Source organism: Xiphias gladius, chromosome 4 (assembly GCF_016859285.1).
Source record: "Xiphias gladius isolate SHS-SW01 ecotype Sanya breed wild chromosome 4, ASM1685928v1, whole genome shotgun sequence".
Classification (NCBI taxonomy): Eukaryota; Metazoa; Chordata; class Actinopteri; order Istiophoriformes; family Xiphiidae; genus Xiphias; species Xiphias gladius.
The window spans coordinates 15,343,577-15,366,225 of record NC_053403.1 but is presented as its reverse complement, the minus strand read 5'-3'; the positions used below and the strand labels follow the sequence as shown (position 1 = coordinate 15,366,225).

Here is a 22,649-nt window from a genome sequence, read left to right as displayed (position 1 = left end):
GACGTGGCAAACTTGCTTATTTGTTTTACATCCCGATTGCCTTACTCGACTGTGGTTCGGTTTGTGTTATTGCAACTTTTTTGAGAACGCCTGCACACCGTTTTCTTGCTGGCAATAAAATTTATTAAGAAAATATTGTTTGGTCCTTAGCTCTTCATGAAAAAAAATGGACAAAACAAACAGCTATTTACTGTAAATCAAACGATTCTCAAGTGCAGGCCAATATTTGTTTTCCATGGAAAACATTTTGGCATTTTACAGAAAGGAAAGCACAGGGGGAAATGATACAATGATTAATAGCTGAATTCCATTTAGCTGATTTGGTTTCAGGGCCCTGGTACAGTGCATGCTGACTCACAGCACAGAGCAGAGAATAGAACAGAGCCATTGTTAATGTTTTTAGTAAATCAGCCCTACAGCCCATAAACTAAAAGTATATAGTACAAAAAATGTCGCAGTGTATCTTAATTCCTATGTAATATCAATGCTTCCCTGTAAAACAGACCTAGAGGTCTATACCTCTGAAAATAAGCTAATAATTTGAATAGAATTAAACATTCAATTCAGTAATACAAGAAATATGGGTGTATGTATAATTATCAAATAACAAAACAAGAATCTAGGTAGAAATTGTATAAACATGCGATGATATTATCAATAATAATTAGTACGTATTGATATTTTAGAGGTCCACAGTCTGGGCATTTTGCAAAGAAAGGAGTGAAATACACGACACTAGGCAAGAAAGAATGAAGAATCAAGTGATATAATCCACAGACTTTTATCCAGTTTATAATATATAGCAAAACAAAACTATACACTGTGAGGAAAAGGAGGCTCGGCTTCAGTCCGAAACGCTGTCCTTTTGGTAAACTAGTGAAACTCGCTTCTCCTATCTAATCGGTTCACTAAGCTCTTGTCATGACTCGTATATTTACTAGATCTACAGAACATAGACATTGGTCCTGGAAACGATGTGAGGCCGATCCAGGCGCGCTGAAGTCAGTTGGGCTTGGCCAGAGCTGTGCTCCAGCAGCGCAGTCATTACTTGGCGTACATAACTTTGTAACTAAATATAAATGCGGCTATATAAATACCTCCGTCTGCACTTCTGCAAAGAACGCTTCTAGGGGTGCCCTATGCCCAGGTGAGTATATTAACAGAGAAGTCAAACTGCCAGGAATCGCACTGACAGATAACAGGCTAGCTATATATGCTATAGTAGGTGTCAAGTTACCCTTAGCCTAACGTTAGGTGAATGCTAAACCTGTGACGGTGACGTCTATTAGCTACAGTGTTATAATACAGACTATTAAAATAACAGCTAGTGCAGCTCGCAAATTAGCGAGTTAGCTAACGTTAGCTTAGCGGTAACCTAATTGCTTGGGTAACGTTCACTGTCGAACAGAGGGACGGGCCTTTGTTATGCTGTTTGTAACAGTAAAGTTATTCCATAGTTCAGGCACGCTAGCCAATTTCTCCTAGTAATTTGCAATATTAATTTCAGTAGCGCTAATGGATAACTTTGTGCTATGTGAGTACGAGGGGCGTTTTCAAGACTGTCAACAGAGCAGCGCATGTCAACTGGGAACAAAGCCAAAAGCATTCTCATGTTATAGTCACCGAGACACTCATTATTGCAAGTACACAACTATATAATACGGCACACGTGTGTTGCCAGCCAGACTGGTTGTCAAACACAGGGCTGTGTTTCTCTGCAGCATGGCAGGCTGTGGAGAAGTGGACCGTTCAGTGAATGCCCTGGCTCCCTCCAAGCTGATAGAGGAAGTAGGAGATATCTGTGCCACAGACCCCTCCAGCTCCACCACCACCCCAGAGTGCGCCATCTGCCTGCAGAGCTGCGTCCACCCCGTACGTCTCCCATGCTGCCATGTCTTCTGTTTCCTGTGTGTGAAAGGTGCCTCCTGGCACAGCAAGCGTTGTGCTCTCTGCCGACAGGAAGTCCCAGAGGACTTCCTCGAGCGGCCAGTTCTCCTCTCACCTGAAGAACTGAAGGCAGCGGCTACAGGGGTGAACCGAAGTGGCGGGACAGGGGGTGGTTCCCATGGAGACTATGCATGGTATTATGAGGGGCGCAATGGCTGGTGGCAGTACGATGAGAGGACCAGCCGTGAGCTGGAGGAGGCCTTCTCCAAGGGCAGGAAGAGCACAGAGATGCTCATTGCAGGGTTTCTTTATGTGGCTGACCTGGAGAACTTGGTGCAGTATCGTCGGAATGAGCTTGGCCGCAGGCGCAAGATAAAGCGAGATGCTGTAGATATCCCTAAGAAGGGAGTGGCGGGACTGAGGTTAGACCCTGAACCTGCCCCCAGCCCTGCTTTACCAGTTGTCAACCCAGCTGCAACAGAACGCGTCAGCTCAGCTGATGGATCGGACACTGCAGGCCAATCACAGTCTTCATCATTTAGGATTTTGTCTCTTCCTGCTGTTAGACCTCCAACACTCCTGGGGCGCCATCTCACCAGTCCTTTGTCCCCCTCAACCTCAACCCTGGAAGAGTCTTTCTCTCAGCTCCTAATCAGCCAGCCAGAGGGGGAACTGGTGGAAGGAGCCAATGAGCTCCAGACGCATGAGTATGCATCCGGCAACAGTGAGAGTGAGGAGGAAATGGAGAGCGAGAGAGGGAGAGCAGAATTGATGCCGCGGAGAAGACATAGACAAAGACCACTAAGAGAGAGCCAGCCGGCCAGAATGCCTCCAAGGGGTGGGCCCTCCAACCCTGCACTCAGTCTTCGCTCACGTAGTCCTGATGGACAGTGCACTGTAACAGAAGTGTGACTGCAACTGGACAGTGGTATCCCTCTTCCAGATGACAGATGCTAAACTCTTATCAGTTCAGCAAAAAAAGTTTGAAAACTAGTATGCACCTTTTAAAGGTCCCTTGAAATGAAAAATCCTTTTATTGTGATGTTAATTCTGTCACTGGGTGAATTTCCCCCCATTGATCATGTGCCAGATATTATTCTAAAATTCAGTTTACCTGTTTTTATATCAAAATATTTTCTGGTTATTCAAAGCTGTCCATCCAGTTGATTGTAATCTTAGTTTTGTCAGCCAACCCTTTTTTTTAAACCTGCAGTTCTACAAAGGTAACTAGCAGTAGCAGCAATGACATGGGTCACAGCTGTGCTGTACTTGAATGTTAGTTTGCAAAAACAAAAAAAATAGCTCTTTCCACTACTAACATTTAATTTCTTAACACCTGAGAAACTCATGGCGGTCTTTGTTATCCTACAAATGATAAGAGTCCTCCACCCAATATTGTGTTTCATGCAGAAATACCTAAAAGTTTCAAAAAAGATGCAATATTGAAGCCATTTCAAGAGACCTTTTAAAATGTCTTTTTGCTTTTTGTTAAAGACTTTAAAAAACTAGTTTCTGCCGGCAATATTAGACAATGGTAGTCATGCATCGCTCTCAGCAACAGTCTTGTTTCCAGCCCAGAAAAAATGTTGTGATGAACTGTGGCAACTACTTGAGCAATGCTGTCAAAAAACTACCCTGTCACTGCCTTTACATCAGTATGTGACAGCCGAATGCAACTTCTTTGAAATCTAACTACTCCCTCTTTGTTCGCTAATCTTTTGAGCTCATGGTTGAGGGTTTTTTGTTTTTTTGTTTTTTTTTTTTTCCTCTTTTGGAGTGATGATATAAAAATCAAACTTAAATGTAGCACCATATGTACAAGTTACATATGGTTAAAACTGCTTTTCCTACTTTGCTGATTTAGGTTATTTGAAGTAATGAAGTTTTAATCAGGACCTAATTAAGTATTTAAACTGGAGTTTGTGTGCACGTGTGTGTTTGTATGTTTAAGTTTACGAAGGGGCGAGACGTTGTATTCTCTTGTTTTAGTGTGAAAAGTCTTGTTTTAGTAATGACGTGTTTGTGTTGTCGTGAGCGGTGTTGAGTGCCGAAAAGCTACTGGCAGAACCACTGGAAAGTGTTAGGCTATATGTGGAGAGACACATTTGGATTTTCTATTTCTTGTCATAATACTCTTGATAGGGCTCCTATCAACGCACTGGTATTGACTAACTTGGACAAGCTCAAGCTGTCCTCACACGCTCTGTTTTTTTTGTTTTTTTTCAGCTGCTATTATTTTAATTGTCAACTTTTCATAGCTGGTGTCTTACTGTCTGGATTACCTAAAACAAACCTCTGTCTGTGTGGTGTAGTCTGCGTGGTATTTTTGTCAAGTTATTAAAGTATTTATGTATGATTTAAAATCACATGTTGGCTTTTTTTTTCAGTTTTTTTGTTTTTTAATTGAGGATTACACGGCAGAATATATTACAGATTTCTGGGAAGACTGAAAAAAGAGGTGGCACTGATCCATAGATCTGTTTGCAATGTGTGTCTGGATTTTATTCTAAATGCAGTGTACCTTCAGAGTCCATAGGATGGAGCTGTTGCACAGAGAGGTTGGGCAATTGTGAACACCTGTTAAACATAGTCCGAGAGCTCAAGTCAAAACAAACAGGCTGTTGTGGTTCTAATCATAACATATTGTGTAAGTATACACTGTACTTGTTCCCTTCTGTTAATTTAAAGGAAGCTTTATTGCTGAAGCTAGATGTCAAGATTGGCAAGAAAGCGAATAAGCGTTATCCCATAATGTCAATCTTTTTCTTTGATAATTACCTACAATGTTGGTTTCCTCCTGTCTGCATTATTAGATGATTCAACACAAAGAAATGTGATCAGGATACTGAAATTTGTAGTATTGGGGTAATAGCAACTAAAAGTAAAAAGGGATGTTTATGGTTTTGAGACTTGATAGGAAATAATTCCAAATTTTGAAGCCCAAGCTTAACATTATATTTTGTGTTTTACAATAATTTACTACTAATTTACAATCCTGGGTATGCCACCAGATTTGTTTATGTATTGATCCTACTACTGTATACTCAGGATAGAGAATTAAAAAGAAATGTCTTAAAAGACTGTAGGAGAGACTTGCAGATACATTCTTTATTTGTATTATGACTATTGTGTTAGGTGATAGACATTGATAGAGATCTTGGGTATGGCAGATATATAAAACATCAGAAACTTAGGCTGAGGGGCCAGTTTCTCCTTTTTATTATAGAGTAAGTTGTTCTAACTAACTAGATAATGAGTTTTGTAATTCTCTACAGAGAAAACAGTTAATTATCTAAACTAGTTTATCTTCCTACAATATTAGCAATAACATTTTTTGTCGGTTGTCTTTACAGCCTTGTGGTTTAGTGCTTGTCTCACACCACTGTGAGGGACTGTGGGGCCGTGGCTACTTGCTACACAGCTACTGGTTCCGACTGAAGTATAGGCCTCTGAATGTACAGGTTTGTCTAAGATTTGTGTGATGATGAGATGTTGCCTAAAACAAGACCACTGCTACCAATGCAGCTGAGCTACAGCATTTGGCAGCTGAAGAAAACCACAGGCTCATTGTGCAGTCCGACTGTGACTTGAATAAGAAACAGGTTTTAATGAGCCAGACTTTGGCTTGTGTAACTTCAATGACGAGGGTGCCCAAATGTTGATTGGCAAAAGATGTGTTTCTGCTTTTGGATACTTTGGGTATAATTGGCCCGCCTCAGCAAATGTCACAACTATCATTTCGACATATTTCCATTCATGTATTGTCCTCATGGCAGGGTTCACTCAACAAAACCATGGTGACACTATCAATTAAGTTCATATTTATGATGTAATGTTTTCCAGTTCTTCAGAAATCAAACATTCATTTCAGTGTTCACTATATGTACAGATTTCCTTTTTTTTAAGCAAGTGAAAAATGGGGATTAGCAGCCAATAAAATAACATTAGTCTATGTTTTGGCTTTGGTGTATCAAACAAATTTGCAAAACAAGAGTTCGACATTACAGAGGGTGTATTTAGTTTTACTAAAAAAAAATTTTTTTAAAAACTGCTGGGATCCTAGTTAACACGTACTGTACATCCACATAGGTTTTGATGGGCAACAAACTAATTTAATTGATTTAAAAAGATGAAAAATGCCCCAAATTGATTTTTTTATTTAACTGTGCACACTAGCCTGCATGGCAACTTAAGTTTAATAGTCGATTGCGCAAACTAAGTTTAACCCATAAGGTAACCAACAAATATTGTGCTTGGGGATCATCTGTTACTTGTAGCCACTGTTAGAGACCCACATGGGCAGACATTCGTGGAACATATATGGAGGCTATGGACAAATTTATATGGCCCTCTCTTGTTTGTCCTAATTGACCCATACTGCGTATCAGCCAATCGGTAACATGCTGTATGTGACACCCACACGGACAAGTACGCTGGGATGTTTCACAGCCTCCAGCGTCGGAAAATCTTCATACTGGGTATTGTCCGAACACTTGAATGAAAGGGCCATGAATGTTTGTACAAAATTTCATGGCAACCCATCCAATAGTTATTGACACATTTCAGTCTGGAGCAAAGTGGTCAACCAACCAACACGTGGTCATTAGAGGGAAAAAAAAATCTGTTAAGTTAACATTAACTCTCAATCAACTGAGGAAAATCTAATTAATTCAATAATAGTGATACACACAAGACATAGATAAAACAAACCTCCAGACCTGTTTATGGCTGATAAAGGCCTGCTTATTAGCAATCAACCTGATATGACCCATCATTGAACCAATGATTTTATTATGTTTAATTACTTAAAAGCTATTTTCCACCAGCTGTTGACATTGTTTTTCTACCTTCTTGTGGAGCAGGCAAAACATCGGACATAAAAATATGTGATCTTTTTTCCGCTCCAAAATTCAGCAGCAGCATGTGCATGCTGGACTGTATACAGATACATCAGCAATATGTATTATGTAGGGCATGGCCTTCGCTAGCATGCTATGATAACCTTATAGACAGATTTATATGTCATGGAAAGAGGGACTGTATTTAGATTGAACATGTATGGCGCAGCATTTGGTGGAGGACATACAGAGACATGAGAGATGTGGTGCCAGTGTGAAGGACAACAGCAGAAGGAGAGCAGATACCGTACAGTAAATGATGTTGACAAAGAAACAATGACATTATGTGTTTCTCTTTGTGTGCATGATAAGAGGTCAAGACTACTTGTGGTCTTGGCATCCACTGTGTGATAACGCCAGACATATTTTGCCCATTGAACATGCAGGCCGGCCGGCAGGCCGGAGACAATACTTCTGTACGTTTTCAGACACATAGCTGCACTTTAACTCCCCCATACGTGCTATCATATCCTGGACAAACGCCTTCGTGGCCTAACTCCATATGCTACAGAAAATACACATGCCGTCTCCAGTCCCTCCACAAATAGTCCCGTCATAACCACATCTCTCGCCACCCTGAGGCCCACAGTAGAGCATTGTTGTTGTGTGGATTATTTATGACCTTGTTTTTGTAAAGGAAGGTCAACTGGTGGTGTCCATTAAGTATATGTGTTCTTAGAAAACTGTTATTTTTAAATCTCGAAAGGTTTATTGTGTAAGAAAACAAAAAACGTGCATGCTAATTGATAGTTGTTTTCACTTGACTGACATGTTCATACAGTATCTGTGTAAGTGTAATAATGCCGTTGTCATATTGTTACAAAAACTGTGAGTATGTGGGTTGTACTCTGCAGCTGTGCATGTTGTGTTTACACATTTATGTGCAGTATGTCATCAGTATTTCTAACCATAACGCTGAGATTCACAGACAGGGTATCTCATTCATATACAGGAGCCAGGAATGACCTCACTCCCACTGCAGCCATCATCAACCTTACACCATTAGAGCCTATCAAGTGACATGCCTGACTAAGCCTGGTGCTACTGAACCATTTATAACAGCGATGAGTCACATTATTACTATGATGACTTCTAAAATCATAAAGATTATGTCTGTGCGCATTCTCCATTTTTAAATAAAGTACCATATGATTGAACAGTCTTTTTTTGGTTTGTATTCTGTCGTTTCTGCTATTTAATGCAGACTGTGATATATAAGATGCAGAAAATGGAAAAGGAAGAGTACACTCAGTGGCCACTTTATTACTGAGGTAGAAGGCTAAAGTGTTGTTTTAAGCATGGATAAAAATATTCTGCAGTAACATCAGTACTGTTTGGCTGATAAGTGCCAGATTTTTGGTTGGCTCATTCATGCTACGTCATTTTCCACCAAACTATGTGTCATTCGTTGAGTTTGAAGGTGAGTGAATTAAAATCAGTGTCATTTTACTATTACCATATTCAAATGATGTGTTTAATCATTTTGTGTCTGTTTGAATAAATGGGGGCTATGAATGTATGCACCTTGTTCTTTACAATATTAAGGGTATGAAAGGGGCCTATATGTGCCAAGAAGGTATTCCCAACACAGGTACGCAAATGTAATTCTGTACTGTTAACTGCAGGCAAAGTCAAATCATGGATTTATGCTTGGTGACCAGAAGACTACTGGACTATAACATTTAGAGGTGTTGGTGGGCAGAGTTTTTTAAACTTTTGACAGAGCCCAGCTGGATGTTTCCCCCCTATTTCAGACATTATTCTAAGCTAAGTTAATCACCCTCTAGCTTCATATTGGGCATACAGACGTAAGAGTGGTATCTTCTCTTCTAACTCTCTCCCCAGCAGGCTTCTTTGGTCTCATCTTCCCTTTTCAAACGTAGTATTCAAGTATACCTCAAACACTTTTCCCTGCTGTTGTAAAAAACAATCTGTATCAATATCTGAATATTGATACTTATAAAAGCACCATTTTTTATAAGCCAAAGACCATAATTTGAGTACAAAACTCAGCGCAAAATAACGTCGAAAAGGGTCCTTTGACCACTTTAAAGAGGTGATGCAAATGACTTGCAGAACTATATCTTTCTTGAAGGTAGGATTTATCGCAGGGCTGTTACGTTAGACTGCATTACTTTTAGCCAGGTGTACCTTGTAAACTAGCAGCTGAGCGCAGTGTAAATGTGTGATGGACTTCTTTAATGATAAGTGGGCTTCAGTAATTCCGTAATTCAGTAATTCCAATAACATTATCACGCATATCGTAACCCCTGGATCAGTAACATCAACACTAAATTCTTCAGAACATTTGTTAGCCGCCTACATGCTCCTGAGGAGTTTCTACATATTAGAAGGGCGAGATGTGTCTCTCTTGGCTTAGGATCTTATTCCAGCCTGTCAGTCTCTGTCAGTGGAGTGAAGACAATCAAGAAATGTGTGTGTGTTGTTCCCCTAGTCTGCCACAGTGAAAGCAACCCAGTGACCCTATCTTCAATTTACCTTTTATCTTGCATCTTTTATATCTGGCCTGCCTCATTCTTGTCCAGACAATGACAGAGCATAAAATACAGATAGATGCGTGTCCGTGCTTCAAATACAAATGCAAGTGCGTGTGGGTGTATAATATGGTCCATGGCTACTCTGAAGTATATGTCTGACATTTTAGCCACACAAGCGGCATGGTTCAATGAATGTCAGTGTTAATCAATCTCCTGGTTCACATCTTTGGTCCAGACTGAAATGGTTCAACAGCTAATGGATAGCAATGAAATTTGGTACAGGCATTCAGGGCACCCAGAATGAATTGCAATAACTTTGGTGATCCCAGGTCAAAATTTGAATTTGTCCAATACTTTGGTTTGATGTTTGGCATCAGCTGTGCTTCGTTACGTTCGATGCTAATCAACAAATGTTAGCATGCTAACACACAACACTAAGATAGTGAACACGGTAAACAATACCTGATAAACTTCAGTATGTTGGCATTGTCACTGTGAACATGTTAGCATGCTGATGTAAGCATCTAGACTCTTTTAGTCTTGTTGTTGAATGCACTTTATTCCTCTGAGCTGTGTGTGTGTGGGCCAAAGGCCAAACAGTAGGTCGTAGTCACTCCCAGGTGACTGCTCCACTGAATCCAAATCAAAATTGGTCATTCATCACACGATATATAGACCACTATAGTCACCTCTGCCGGGCAACACCAGCTAATCCCACGAGAGCACCTCTCTCTTGTTTTGAAAGGCGAGCCTCAGGGGTTGTTTTTCAAAGGGGAGATATTTGGGCCCCATTCTATTTTAATGGAGAGGACTGAAATTCTTAAGAATCCTTTCAGGTCCTCCCGGCTGTCCTTGATGGTTCCATCTCTTGTACTGCTTACACTCATCATCCGGCATTTGAGATGGCCGTTTCAATGGATGGACGCAGACACACTGACAGTTCGGACAGCTGGACAAAGATTGAGCGAGTTGAATCGTGACACTACTTCCAGTCCAATAGATGGGACGTTTTGTACTTAATAAAGTGGGTGAAAAACAGAAGTGTAGAGTGGTTGGGTTTGAAAGTACACCTATGGTCTAACAGGGCTGACCCCGGAATTGATAATTTAAGCCTTCAACACTCTCAGGAGTTGAAGAACAGCTTAGAAATCCATGTTGTGCATGTTATTGATACACGTATTTAAAAGGAGTAGGCTCAGCAACTACTGAAACTATGTGAATTTGATAGGAGGCTAACCTTCTTAAATCTTATTTAATATCTTGCATATCTCAGGTGTAATTTCATATCTTAAATCTGTGAGATACAAAAAGGCAGCACTCAATTGATGTGGTGTCTGAAGTGCTTTAAATTGTTCTTGGTCTGCATCAAAGTCATGTCCTAAGCCTCTAAATTCCATTCAACACCAAAAGATCATGACAAGACTGCAAGACAGGTGTCCATTTTCCCCGCTTGTTTATGAAACCATGCTCTCAAATGTCCTGTGCAGGTGGATGCCGAGGGGGGGCCATCCTTTTAAAGATGACGAAAAATGCAAACACTGTAGAACGTGAAAGTACTCTAAAATGCATGTTGTTTGAGTCTTGCAAACATCTTTGGTTTTAACAAGAGAAAATGTACTATATAATGCAAAGAGATGGACTGGAGAACCCTGTAAAACAGTTGTAAAACATCTCAGTTTCAGGTTGTATGTTTTACGCCTTGAACAGGGTGGTCCTGTCACTCTTCTATTCACATTTTTGTGAGACATGCACACACACACACTCATACAAGTGGCTGTTAACCATCTATTTTGAGTCTGTCGCAGTAGCAACTGACACATGCTGAGGATTTCATTGTGGACCCCCAAGCCCAGCTCCAATGAATGAGGGGCTTGTCAGGGCAGACATGCAGCACATGAGGCAGAGGGCACGGGACAGGGGACAGGCGTGTCTGAGCGAGAAGAAGCAGGAAGGAGTTTGAGATTCACACGTGCCTCAGCCAGCCAAGAAGACATTATGTCAGCCACCAGAGGCTCATTCAGATAGATGTAAAACTCATAATCACGCATGTATAGAAGATACAGTATATCCAGCTTGTCCTCATGAATAGAGGCTGCCTAGCAACTAGGGCAGACAGTCTGTCTCTATCAGTGTACTTTCAATTGTCAGAGCTAAATAAACCCAGCTAAGGCCCATATCCAAATGCAAAAATATCATACATAAGATTGAAAAAGTTATTCTATTTAACATTGATGAGGTAATACTTGTATCTCATCAAAGAATTAAAAAACGTCACATAACGTACTTAAACAAATCTGTTTTCATGCGAAAAACACATAAAGCATCATCCCCCTCCAATGCCATTTTGTCACAACAGTAAATACATGAAGGCTTTTGTGATTTTATATCAAAAGCTAAGATAAATATTACGTTTATTTTTGAAAAATTGCAGTAGAACTACACATATCTTTATCTGGCGAAAAAAAAGACTTGGTATTTTCTTGAATATAATTCTCAAACATAATTCTCAAATTTTGTTATCTCCAAGAATTTGCTTTTATTGTGTCAGCAGTGGTCTTCATTCAGTCTAGATTTGGACTGAGAACATCAAATTCAATCCAAACCTAACTGATGTAACAGATCAGTCAGATCACCTCAAAAAAGTATTTACAAAAAATTTAAAAAAACTGAAAGCTAATTTTGAACATTTTATCCACAGTTTGACAACAGACTTATGTTAAATGTTAATTCATGTTGCTTAGTATTGAAGCAATGCACATCATTTCAACCAAATAGTGGGTAAAAATGTAAAAGGATGGTTTTCACAGCAGACATTTTGTCTTTTCACTGTAAGGAAAGCACAGGTGTAACTAAAAACCATAACAATGACTCTCTTCTGTAATAAGTTGTTTTTGTCTTAATAGAGGGGAGGTTAGATTTAAATTTTGAACATCACTCTTACTGGTTCAAGTCTTTGCTGACTTCATGGGAAACAAATGCACATGGGTCTGTCGGGGCCAGTCCGAGGAAGGCAGCACACTGATGTGCACATGCATACACACACCCTTGTGCACACTCTATAGTAACTCACTCAAAAGAGCAGATTAGAACCCTTATCACAACCAAAACCATGAGAGCAGATGCTGCTTGTACCAAGATGTCATAAATAAGGCTAAAGCAGTATGCACAGATGATGGTACATCTTGATGGAGGATGTGTGTGCATATTAATGCAGAAGAATTGATCAAAGAACTGGCACACAAAAGTAAAAAATAGAAGTTGTGAAACTCAGTAGAAACACTCCTAGAAGTCTTCCGTGCTGTGATGCGAAACTATTTTTTGACCGGTGTTTCCTCCTCCGGGGTTGGAGTTGGTGTGATAACTTGCCCTGCTGACGTAAGAGGAGCCATGGCTACAGTTCAGCTGTCTGTGCTTGTGCTCCTTTTCTTTCTCTCTCTGTCATCTGTCTGTCGCTGCTCTCATGAATAGCCTGTCCAGTGGAGGACATGCTGTGCCAAGCTCTGACACGCTGGGGGAGGAAGGGGGGCTCGCACACCAAAGAATGTATCTTTTTTATACTTTACACTGTGGATCTCCCGTTGAACAGTTAGAGGGGCCTGTTGAGGACAGAGGAGTGATGGCTAACAGGACGCCTTGTTAAAATACCTTTATGCAGCCCAAGAAGTTGCCAACCTGTAAGATTGGCTCTCATTCACACACACACAAACTGAGAGTGGAAACAGGAGGAGGCAGAAGGAGAGAGAAAGAGGCTTAAACGGGGTAGCAAATACTGGAAAAGAACTGCCTCGGAATCAGCAATAACAGGAATAAAATTGAAATATTGAAGCTTCGACAAAAAAATAAAAGGTTGAAAAGATACTGACTAATGGAGAGAGGTGATGGGAAGACAAAGGTCTAACCTTGAGGGGGCAAATTAAATCTCAAATTTGAAAACTTTCATTTAATATTACATATTTGATATTTGATTTGGAGTCAGAAATAGCCACAAGGAAGATAAAAGAAACAGAACTAGAGAGACAGAGAGAGGACCCTACGCCCCCCTCCCACTCTTTATTTATACCCCCTAAGACAGCAGGCTAAGATTTCTGGCACCAAAACACACGTCACGCCTGTTATTTCTGTTTGAGGTGCAACATAGCACCGACAGGTTGGGTGACAGGGCTGAAGCATCATGGGCAAAAGGGACTTCTGTACAACCACCCAGCCTTTACATGACATTTCACACTTAAGCTACCTGTACCAGGAGAGAGTGTATGTGTGCGTGTGTGTGTGTGTGTGTGGCAGAGCACGCACATGTGCGTACATAGCTGCAAGCTATGTATTCTGGTATAACTGAATTTTTTGCATGTATGAAATTGAGAGTATGCGAACGTGTTTTCTAACCTTCCACGGAGAAGGTGTTGGGGAAGCCAGATGTTGTTGGTGCAGTCTTAAGAGGCGAGAAACACAGAGCATGAAAAGTGATCCCTCATGGTGCACAATCACTCTGTCTGTGCTGCACACTGGATATCCTGCTAACGATGGGCAACATAACTGCTCCTGAACCAACACTGTGCAGTGTTAATGCACTTCAAGGCATATTAAATGTGACAAAAACATTTTTTTTAAATAAAATTAAATCTACATAATGTATGAGCTCTGAAAATCCATGTGTTCTTAGGACAATCTCTAGGTTGTCACACATTTTATCATGCAGTTGCTGAGGTATGTTTGAACCAGCTGATATGTTGCGCATGGTGGACAGTTAGCTCATTTGCAACGGCAACTAACACTACTTGAGCTGCCACTGCACTGGCGTGCAGAGAGCCGCTGGTATGACATGCAGTGAATCAACACCCTGAAATATGAACCATCATTAATGGGACAAGACAATGCAATTCTGCAATAGAGAGAGAGAGAGAGAGAGAGAGACAGAGTCTTTATGTCAAAGCACTGTCATATTTATTAACAAGGAAAAATACATTAAAGGCATATCATAGTCATCTGTCACGGCTGTTATTTGAACATCTTAAATATATTACTTTGACAATATGATACAGTAAAACACACAGTTGAGGACAGTTAGCAGGTTGCTGCTGGGAGCACAGTTGCAACATAATCCACTCCCACTGGTGGCCAGGTTGAATTTGATTCAACATGGCAACCGTGAGGATTAAACACACGAGCACGCACCCTCTAACTAGGGCTGCATGCTAAATCTCTTTATACAGAAAAGGCCTGAAATTCAAATTTAAAAAAAAGAGGAAAGTGGGAAAGGGGGGAACTGCAAAAAGCTATATGTTGATGGGTTGGCAAATGTTGGGCACAGAAGAAGCAAAAAGCCACAGCAACACTGGAGGATGTTTTGGATGTTTTTTATCTTGAACGTGGCATCAAGATGAAACGAAGCACTTCGCAGCAACTCTCTTAAAGCACTTTATCAGATGTCCTTAGTATTTACAAAGAGAGAGGGTGTTCGGTGGGAACCACAGGAGGGGTTTCCCTGGGAAGGGATCAAGCTTTATTGAAAGGGAAGTAGAGAAAGTATCACATTATGACAGTCTCAGTCTGAAGAGAGTAGGAGATGAGAGGCCGGTGCTTCAGGGCTGGACTTTGGGCTCTGATCATGGGGCTTGGGGGGCGAGTAAGAGGGCTTGGGGGACGGTACATTGGGCCTGATGGGACGGTGATCCTGGCAGTCGGGGTGCAGCTGGCCCATCTGGAGGGAGGTCGCTGGTTGGCTGGTCGCGCGGGACGAGAGAAGCTCCTCTTAGGTTTAACTGGGGACAACTCAGCTTGGTTTACCTGGACAGAAACATGTCAGAATTTATATGCTTCATTAGTCGCTTTTATAAAATTTAAAAATGAAGCTCCTAAAGTTGGACTTAATCAAAACGATGAAGCAGAAAAGAACCTACCTGCTGTGGCTCCTGTCTGTAAATTGTGTGTCCTGTTCTGGGACTGGAGCTGTAATCGTGTTGGATGTCCAGCATGTCCAGCAGCTCAATAAGTCCTTCATCCCTCACTCGGCCACAACCTGGCAACTCCTGTCCTGTTAACCCACCCCTCTGAATCCTCTGAGCTCCAGGAGAATTACTTAACACCCTGTAGTCCATTTTGGGCTCCGAATGTTGGGGTGCAGGCTTCCTTCCTCCATCTCTGTCTGCCCCACTGTTCGCCCTGGGTCTAATCTTTGGGCTCCCCATCACCTGTGATCTCCTCTGGGACTGCTGTGGACTGGCATGAGACCCTTTAGAACCGCTGTAGCCTCCTCTCTGATCCTTGTAATTCTGTCTACCAGAGTCTGATACTAACCCCCATTCTTGGCCGTGCTCTATCTCTGCTGTCAGCAAGTCAGAGTCTGCCTGGCATTTCTGAGTAGGCGCACGCATGGGTGTCCTGCCGGCGACTGCAGCAGCTCCTAGAGCTCTGCGCTGACAGCCAGGGGTGAAGCACTTTGGCTCCGGGGCCAGTCCCTGGTGGGTCACCACCCCTGATTCAGTGAGCATTTTGCCCTCGTTTTCCTGCAGCATGGCTCCAAACTTCCTGAGAACAGAGGGGCTGCTGCACTTTCTATCTCCCAGGACGCATGGATTGAAGGACTTCCTGTCCAGAGTGGGAGATTCAGTGATTGTAATTGGGAGCTGGGAGCGTGGTTGCACAGCAGGAGCATCCCTTTGTCCAAGAGGGGGCTTGGCACCTCTGTTTTCTTTGTTGGGGGAACTCTCTCTGCAGGGGAAGCTCTTCATGTGAGACACGTGGTTCTTCCTGTTTTCAGTCTCCTCAAAACTGCCCTGAAACTGCTCTTGACCAAGCCTGGATAAACATCAAAACAAAACGAATCAGAAACACAAAATAAGCTTGATGTGTAATTTCATAAAATGTTCATGAATGTGGCTAAAGTAAGAAACTTCTTACCTGTCATTTCCAGATCTTCCTCTGATCTCACCCTGGTATGCAGGGACGTCCTGACTCACTTTGATTGTGTCACTGAAGTGCTAAGAGAGATGGGAAAACTGATTAAACCACTGTGTACTATATTTGACAGCTTTAATTAGAGCGTGCTACTTCAGGATCACTGGCGAGGTTCCCTTTTAACCAAAACTGAAATTCAACTGATCATCGCTCAATATAACACAGTTAAAACTATTCTGATCTACTGTTCTTTAATGTTGCCCATGCATGTGGCGTTTCATGTGGACCAAGAAACAGTTTAATGTCTTGACTTTCTTCTCAACTGCTCTGTAAGGAATTAGGAAAGTGCAAGAGTTGGATTGAAGTATGTAAAACTAACTCCTATTTGGTAACTTGTCTGTGTAAGCAGACTTGAAGGAACCATCTTACTGTAATCTATATGTTCCTGACCGAACCCCAGCTTCGACTCATATCATGTCCACCTATCTGGTTTCCCTAGATGTGCAAATGCCAACAGAAGGAGGCATAAGGGTGGGAAATGATAGGAATTTCCTTTGCCTCTACTTACCACGTGGCGAGCTCCATTGTTCTTTCGGCTCATTTGGTTCCCCTGTCCCAAATAATCTTGCAATAAATCTCCAATCTCTGAGATGCCGTTGGTGTGGCAGTAACCGTAGCCACTCTGTTGACTCACAGGGTAGCTGTACCCGTTGGGGTTATAGTTACAGCCGTTACTGTAGTGATGAGGCACAGTTATAGCTCTAGGTTGAGTCTTGCTGTGATGGCCGGGCGCAAAAAGGCCATTGCCACGGTGCCCCAGGCCACACCCCAACTGGCTGCCATTTTTCTGATGGTCAGTAGTGATGTCGTTTGCCCCTCTGCGGGCCTGAACTTCGTTGTACAACTGGAAAATTAAAACAGGAGAAAAGGTTAGCAAGTTCCTGCTGGTTTCCATGAACAAGTATAGCTTATTAGGAACAATACAACCAGTATTGTTCCCAATAAGCCTTACTTCTTCATGCGTGTGTTGTACTTAACTATACACAAACCCCAGCTAAACAGCAGGAACTGTGTTTACAAAGCAAACAAGTCTTATAATTAACACAAAAGCATTGCACAACCTAACCTATATTTATTATTAGCACGTTATTCCACTTTGCACAAGCATCTGTTTCCCATCACAACCTTTAACACTTCCTTTAGTATCGACTTTCAGACTGTGTCTGTGTGTGTGAGCAAGAGAGAAATTGTGTGTGTGTGTGTGTTCAGCATGTCTGTCAGCATATCACAGTTTAATTAGCTTGTTAACATTTGTCTATATCATTGCTCCAACAGGGCCACAAGGTTGAATCAGTCCATGTGCTGCCAGCAGTTTATTATCGAGCACAAGCGCAAGCACACAAACAAACACACACACACACACACACACACACACACACACACACACACACACACACACACACACACACACATAAACACACACACACACGCACACACACACACGTGCAATGCACATACACAGATATTACACAAACTAATATGCACTCTAGACACTACAGATTCACTTCATAACCTGCAAACAAAACCATTAGCATGTTGACACACTCCAGTTTCAACTGTGAGACAAAACAGTGTCATGTTTGAGGATCATTGTTAAGCCAAATTCCTAAATAAATCTTAGTGATTTTATGCAGCTGATTTTCTTTATCTTTTTGGTAAGGACCTGAATAATTTAATTACACAGTTGAAGATGGAGAATATAATTAACCATGAACTCAGGCTACTGAATTTTACACCTATACTTTTACATCAGTACATGTAGTACTTTTCAGTAGAGATCAGTAAGAGGAGAAAGAAAAACGTGTGATTTATAACACCGAGTGTGGTGTATCAGAGGGAAGCTTAAAACTATTTTTTAAAGTGAAATTCCCTTTCACTGTCCCAAACTCTCCACTATTCCAAAATAAGTTTACACTGAATAGCCCCAGCTACTGTGTTTAATGTGTCATCAGTCCAATAGAATGTGTGTTGTCAGAGATTTTATAGCAAATGGCAGCTTGGGATCATGTTTTCATCTTTACCTCTTCGATTTTCCTCTGGATGTCCTGTAGCTGGTCCTCCCACTCCTGCATCTCAGAGTCGAAGTTGTCCATCAGCTCTGGCCTCTCTTGCCCCCAGACCCGGCCGCTGTGCTCCAGCCCACGCTCCAGATCAATGGCAGCCATGACGCAGGCAGCTCAATACCCAGAGGCCTTTTAAAATGGCAATTTCCCCCTTCTCTTGATCCACTTTTCTGTCAGTGGTCACCGTAGGGTTAGCCGTGAGGGACGATAGGATCGATGACCTTGAAGACCTATGAAGAGAAACACATGGAAGAGAGAAAAAAAGGGTTGGTAGTGGTTGACATACTTTTTAAAGTGCAAAACAAAATCCTGCTTTCAGCGTCTTCTCTATGTATTTCTGAAGGACAAATATGGTTTTGAAATCTCACTTTTATCACTTTTTTTCAGTCCTTGTTTGAACCTCTTCAAACAACACAGGAATAAACGTACTACTACACTAGTGGCAATGACACCTGAGGTTGAATTGGAGTAAACAAAACCTTTTTGACCCACTGAATTTGAGTTTTTCACTTGTCTCAACTGCTTAAATGACTTGTTATGTTGGACACTTTCTGCCCTCACAAAGGTCAGATATTTGCAGCCATCTCCTTTCGCATTCTTGACCAAAATTCACAGGCATGTAAGCCTACCTATGCAGCACGTGTGGATAAGAGTGTTGCGTGACAGAACTACAAGTGTTTAGACTCTTGGTCACTTTGACCTCCAGCCTGCCTCTGTACGCCTTGCGACATGGTAAGAAAAAAATGTCAAGCATGCCCAGGGGTGGCCAATTTCTTGGAACCTGACCCAGTGGTTCACACGTGGCGTCAGTGGGGTATGCATGACGGCATAGCGCTGTAGCTGCATCTAATGCCGTTTACCACCAAAATTTCAGGCCCACTTGTCTTGGCTTTGTCTTGAGGACAAGCAGATTAACAACTGATGACTTACAATACAATATGTTAATGATATACTGGTATATTACTGTAATTATTACATTTTGTATGTGGGGTCACCAACCTTTTTTTTTTTTCTGCACAGCTGCACAAGGTTTAAAAGTAACAGCACTGATTCCTTAACGGTGTGGCTTCAAAACGAACTTGCATTTCCTGGACCCTGTATTTGGCCGTTGACAACTACAACAAACTAGCATCTGTTCGAAATGCCCCTCAGATGTATCCCTCAAACCCAGTGAATGTGGCCTGGTCAACATTCGTTAATGGCATGTTGTGTCCCAATAGGAATACTACTTTCCTAACAATTCTTGAACCTCCTATCAAGTAAACTTAAGACAGCCAGGCTTTGTTATTATTGTTGTTGCCATCATTGAATATGACAAGTATCTTGCTCGAAAGTGCCCGAATGTACCAGTCGCTTCCCTCCAACCTGTGATGTAAGAGCGGAGATATTAATAAATCTTGTAACTATGCATAGTAACTTGGCTGCATTGCCTCTGTGCATGGGACAGGGACAGAAAGAGTGAATGTACCTCAGAGGCATAGACAAAGAAGATGTAAAAGCATTACATCCTAAACATTACAAATACGTAAAATAAAATGAAGAAAAACTAACTTAACTTAAACATGACAAGTTGTTTTAGGCTTCAGGTTTTTGTATTCATGCATCTTAATTGTTGTGATATTTTGAGCCTCAGTACAATGAAATTTTAAATGAACCGATTCACACCAAACCATTAGAAATTCATACTGCAACTGTCACTAACGCCTCAGCAGTAACCATCTATCCTTACCTGCTCTACACAGAGGCTTTCTCTGCACCCCCCCCTCCCGTACAGATCCTCGGCCTGGTCTAGCTCCTGCGCGCTCTGAACCCCTCTGACAGAGTCACTCTCGTCAGTCCGTGGAGTCGGCTCTCTCCGGCGCTTCCCCCCCTCGCTGAGGTTGCGTAAAACCGCGCGGACGGGATTTAAAGGGCCCGCTTCTCCCACTCACGCCTCGGTTTGTCGAGGGTACGTCCGGAGCGCTGCTCTGAAGGGTAAACAACCTCCGCTCCAGCCGCGGTGCCCGGCCTTTATACCGCTCCCCGGTGTTTACGTGAGCGCGCCAATGGGGCCGGGATCGAATATCATAATGTCAAATTTATTCCAGCATTTGAAGTCTCGATGGGACAACTGTCGTCACCTGCATCCTGGCTATAATTACTGGGGCTCACGGAGAGAGAGGGAAAGTGTTTACATAGCTATTTCAGCTGCTGCGAACTCTCGGCCAATAGGCTTCTCTGTTGCTACTCTGCTTTAGGATGCTCGGGCAGATTTGGTCTTGTGACCATGCTCTGCTTTAAATCATTTTTTCCAAGGGATGCCAAAGGGGTGTCGGTGACACAGTGTGTAATAATGTGTCACAGTAAATAATATCTTTATTGAAGATAGTCACGAAAAACAGGCATTCAGGTGCATGTCTGGCAGCCTGGCCAGTCATTTTTTTCAATGTCATTTGTGGTCAACTTCACATGGTCTCAGATTTTAATGTTTTACAATATTATATGGCATATATTGGAAAATGACACTCCGGTTGCACAATCAACACACATGCTTTGCATATTTTATGTTGCAAATGTGGGAAAAAAAAGCAAAATATGTGAAATCTCATACAATGTCCTGGAGTAACCTGAACCTGCGACAGTGTTCTTGACTCATCCTGCTGCAGTGACGTCTGAGGACAGTTGCTACTGTTCCTCTGCCACACCATCAATTACTAAAGCCTGCCACTTATCACGGGTCCTGTTGGGAATTTTGGGTCCCCCGGACAAGATCTGACATGTGGCACTTGACATGATTATCAGAATTCCTTCCAGTTTGAAGCCCCTGGATCATCTCCATCATTCCTCCACCTGTCGTGTTCCCTAATACATGGCAAATCCTTTAGGAGTTAAGGAGGGGGATAAAAACAAGCTTTGTCCTTACTCTACGTTGAGGCACCAACAGCATGATGTCGCAGGAAGTGTTGTTCTGAAAACCAAAGAGGACAAGACTGCCGTCATAACTTGTTACAAGAGAAAAGAAATTTAGTAGCAACATTAAATTTGGGCATATAGTAAAGGGTGATTTAAGGTTTCTGCCCCCACTGTCTTGTGACCCCCATAAAGCTCACTGTGAACTATGTGTGTATGAACCTCCATTTCCAATTTGTGTAACTATGTCTTTGTTCTCACAGTACCTTTTCTTGCCCACATCAGATCATTTTTTGTTGAATGTATTATTTGTTTCATTGTGAAATTGAATATCTGTATATATGTAAGAGATTATACTGTATATAAACACATCATCTCAATTTAAAGGTCCCCTAACTAGCCTTTTGTTGATTTTAACTGCTTCTCATGGTCCTCATCAGCAACCAAAGTTGGTTTACGTCCACTTTCCTGTTGGCTTTAAGAATTCTCTCAGAGATAAGATCAATACCGCTCATCTTTGCTAAATATGAAGCTGGAGCAGTTGGCTAGCTAGCTAGCTTAGCATAAAGACTAGCCACGCTAACTGCTTCCCCCATTTCTGGTCTTTATGCTAAACTAATCCGCTGCTAGTTCAAGCGTCACATTTATGGTACAGATATGAAAATTGTGTCAATCTTATCCAATTCTCAACGAGAAAGCAAATAAGCTTCTTTCTCAAAATGTTGAACTATTACTTTAACACAGATGTAAGCCAACATGGACGAGAGCTCCTAAAAGTGCTCACTGGACTCCATGGACCCTGAGGGTTAATTAGTTTTGACACACTTGATGTGCCCAAGGTGAAGAATTAACTTCTTTAATCAAAACTATCTATAATTGGTTCAAACAGAAACATTTACATATCCTGAAACTGCTAACATTTCCAAATACAGAGGACATATCATGCGACTATTGCCTTTTTATTGATTGCTGTCATGTAACAATCTTATCCCTACTAAAAATGAGCTTTGTGGTCCTCAGTGAAAGGGATGCTAAATGATGATGATTATTTTTGTTTTTATTTTATTAAATTTAATTAAAAAATTTTTTCACGCTACTGCACTACGAACATCAGATCTGTGATACATAGTTGGAACAATGGATACTTTTATAGAACTAGGGAAGTATCAACTAAAGTATAAATAAGCTTTTATTTTCCGTAACTCACCTTCTCGAGGGACTGATGCAGACATAACATGACGTGTTATGGGTAATATAGACTCCAGTGTTGAATCCAACCACAGTTCCTTGAGTGTGAGTGCAGCCGTGGCAAATGCTGAGATTTTTTTCTGTGCTTTCGGTTACCTTAGCAACAAATGATGCGGGGAGGAAAGAAAATCAACAGAGCAAAGAAAAAAAACAAAAAAAACCAAACAAACGAACAAACAAACAAGGGATGATGTAATTAAGGGAGGCGTACA

At 41.6% G+C, this 22,649-nt stretch overlaps 2 protein-coding genes across 5 annotated transcripts; one reads left to right on the top strand and one right to left on the bottom strand.

Annotated features, from left to right (window-relative positions):
- The first annotated feature begins 991 nt into the window (after window positions 1-991).
- LOC120789342 (E3 ubiquitin-protein ligase rnf146-like) lies at window positions 992-7,911 on the top strand. Of its 4 annotated transcripts, none has more exons than XR_005707373.1 (3): window positions 1,041-1,147; window positions 1,722-4,534; window positions 5,241-7,911. XR_005707373.1 is itself a non-coding variant. In XM_040126010.1 (2 exons), the coding sequence occupies exon 2, from the start codon at window positions 1,723-1,725 to the stop codon at window positions 2,797-2,799; it is 1,077 nt and encodes a 358-aa protein (XP_039981944.1). In that variant the 5' UTR covers window positions 992-1,147; window positions 1,682-1,722; the 3' UTR covers window positions 2,800-7,911. The 4 variants fall into 4 exon arrangements, 2 of the variants coding, with proteins under 2 accessions (XP_039981944.1, XP_039981943.1); XR_005707374.1 differs by having other exon boundaries at window positions 1,722-5,348; window positions 7,738-7,911; XM_040126010.1 differs by having other exon boundaries at window positions 992-1,147; window positions 1,682-7,911.
- A 6,504-nt stretch (window positions 7,912-14,415) lies between these two features.
- On the bottom strand, window positions 14,416-15,671 carry LOC120789268. The gene is made up of 2 exons (XM_040125881.1): window positions 15,181-15,671; window positions 14,416-15,067 (listed from the first exon to the last, which is right to left on the bottom strand). Exons 1-2 carry the CDS (start codon window positions 15,652-15,654, stop codon window positions 14,810-14,812), a joined length of 732 nt encoding a protein of 243 aa, XP_039981815.1. The 5' UTR covers window positions 15,655-15,671; the 3' UTR covers window positions 14,416-14,809.
- Window positions 15,672-22,649: the final 6,978 nt, after the last annotated feature.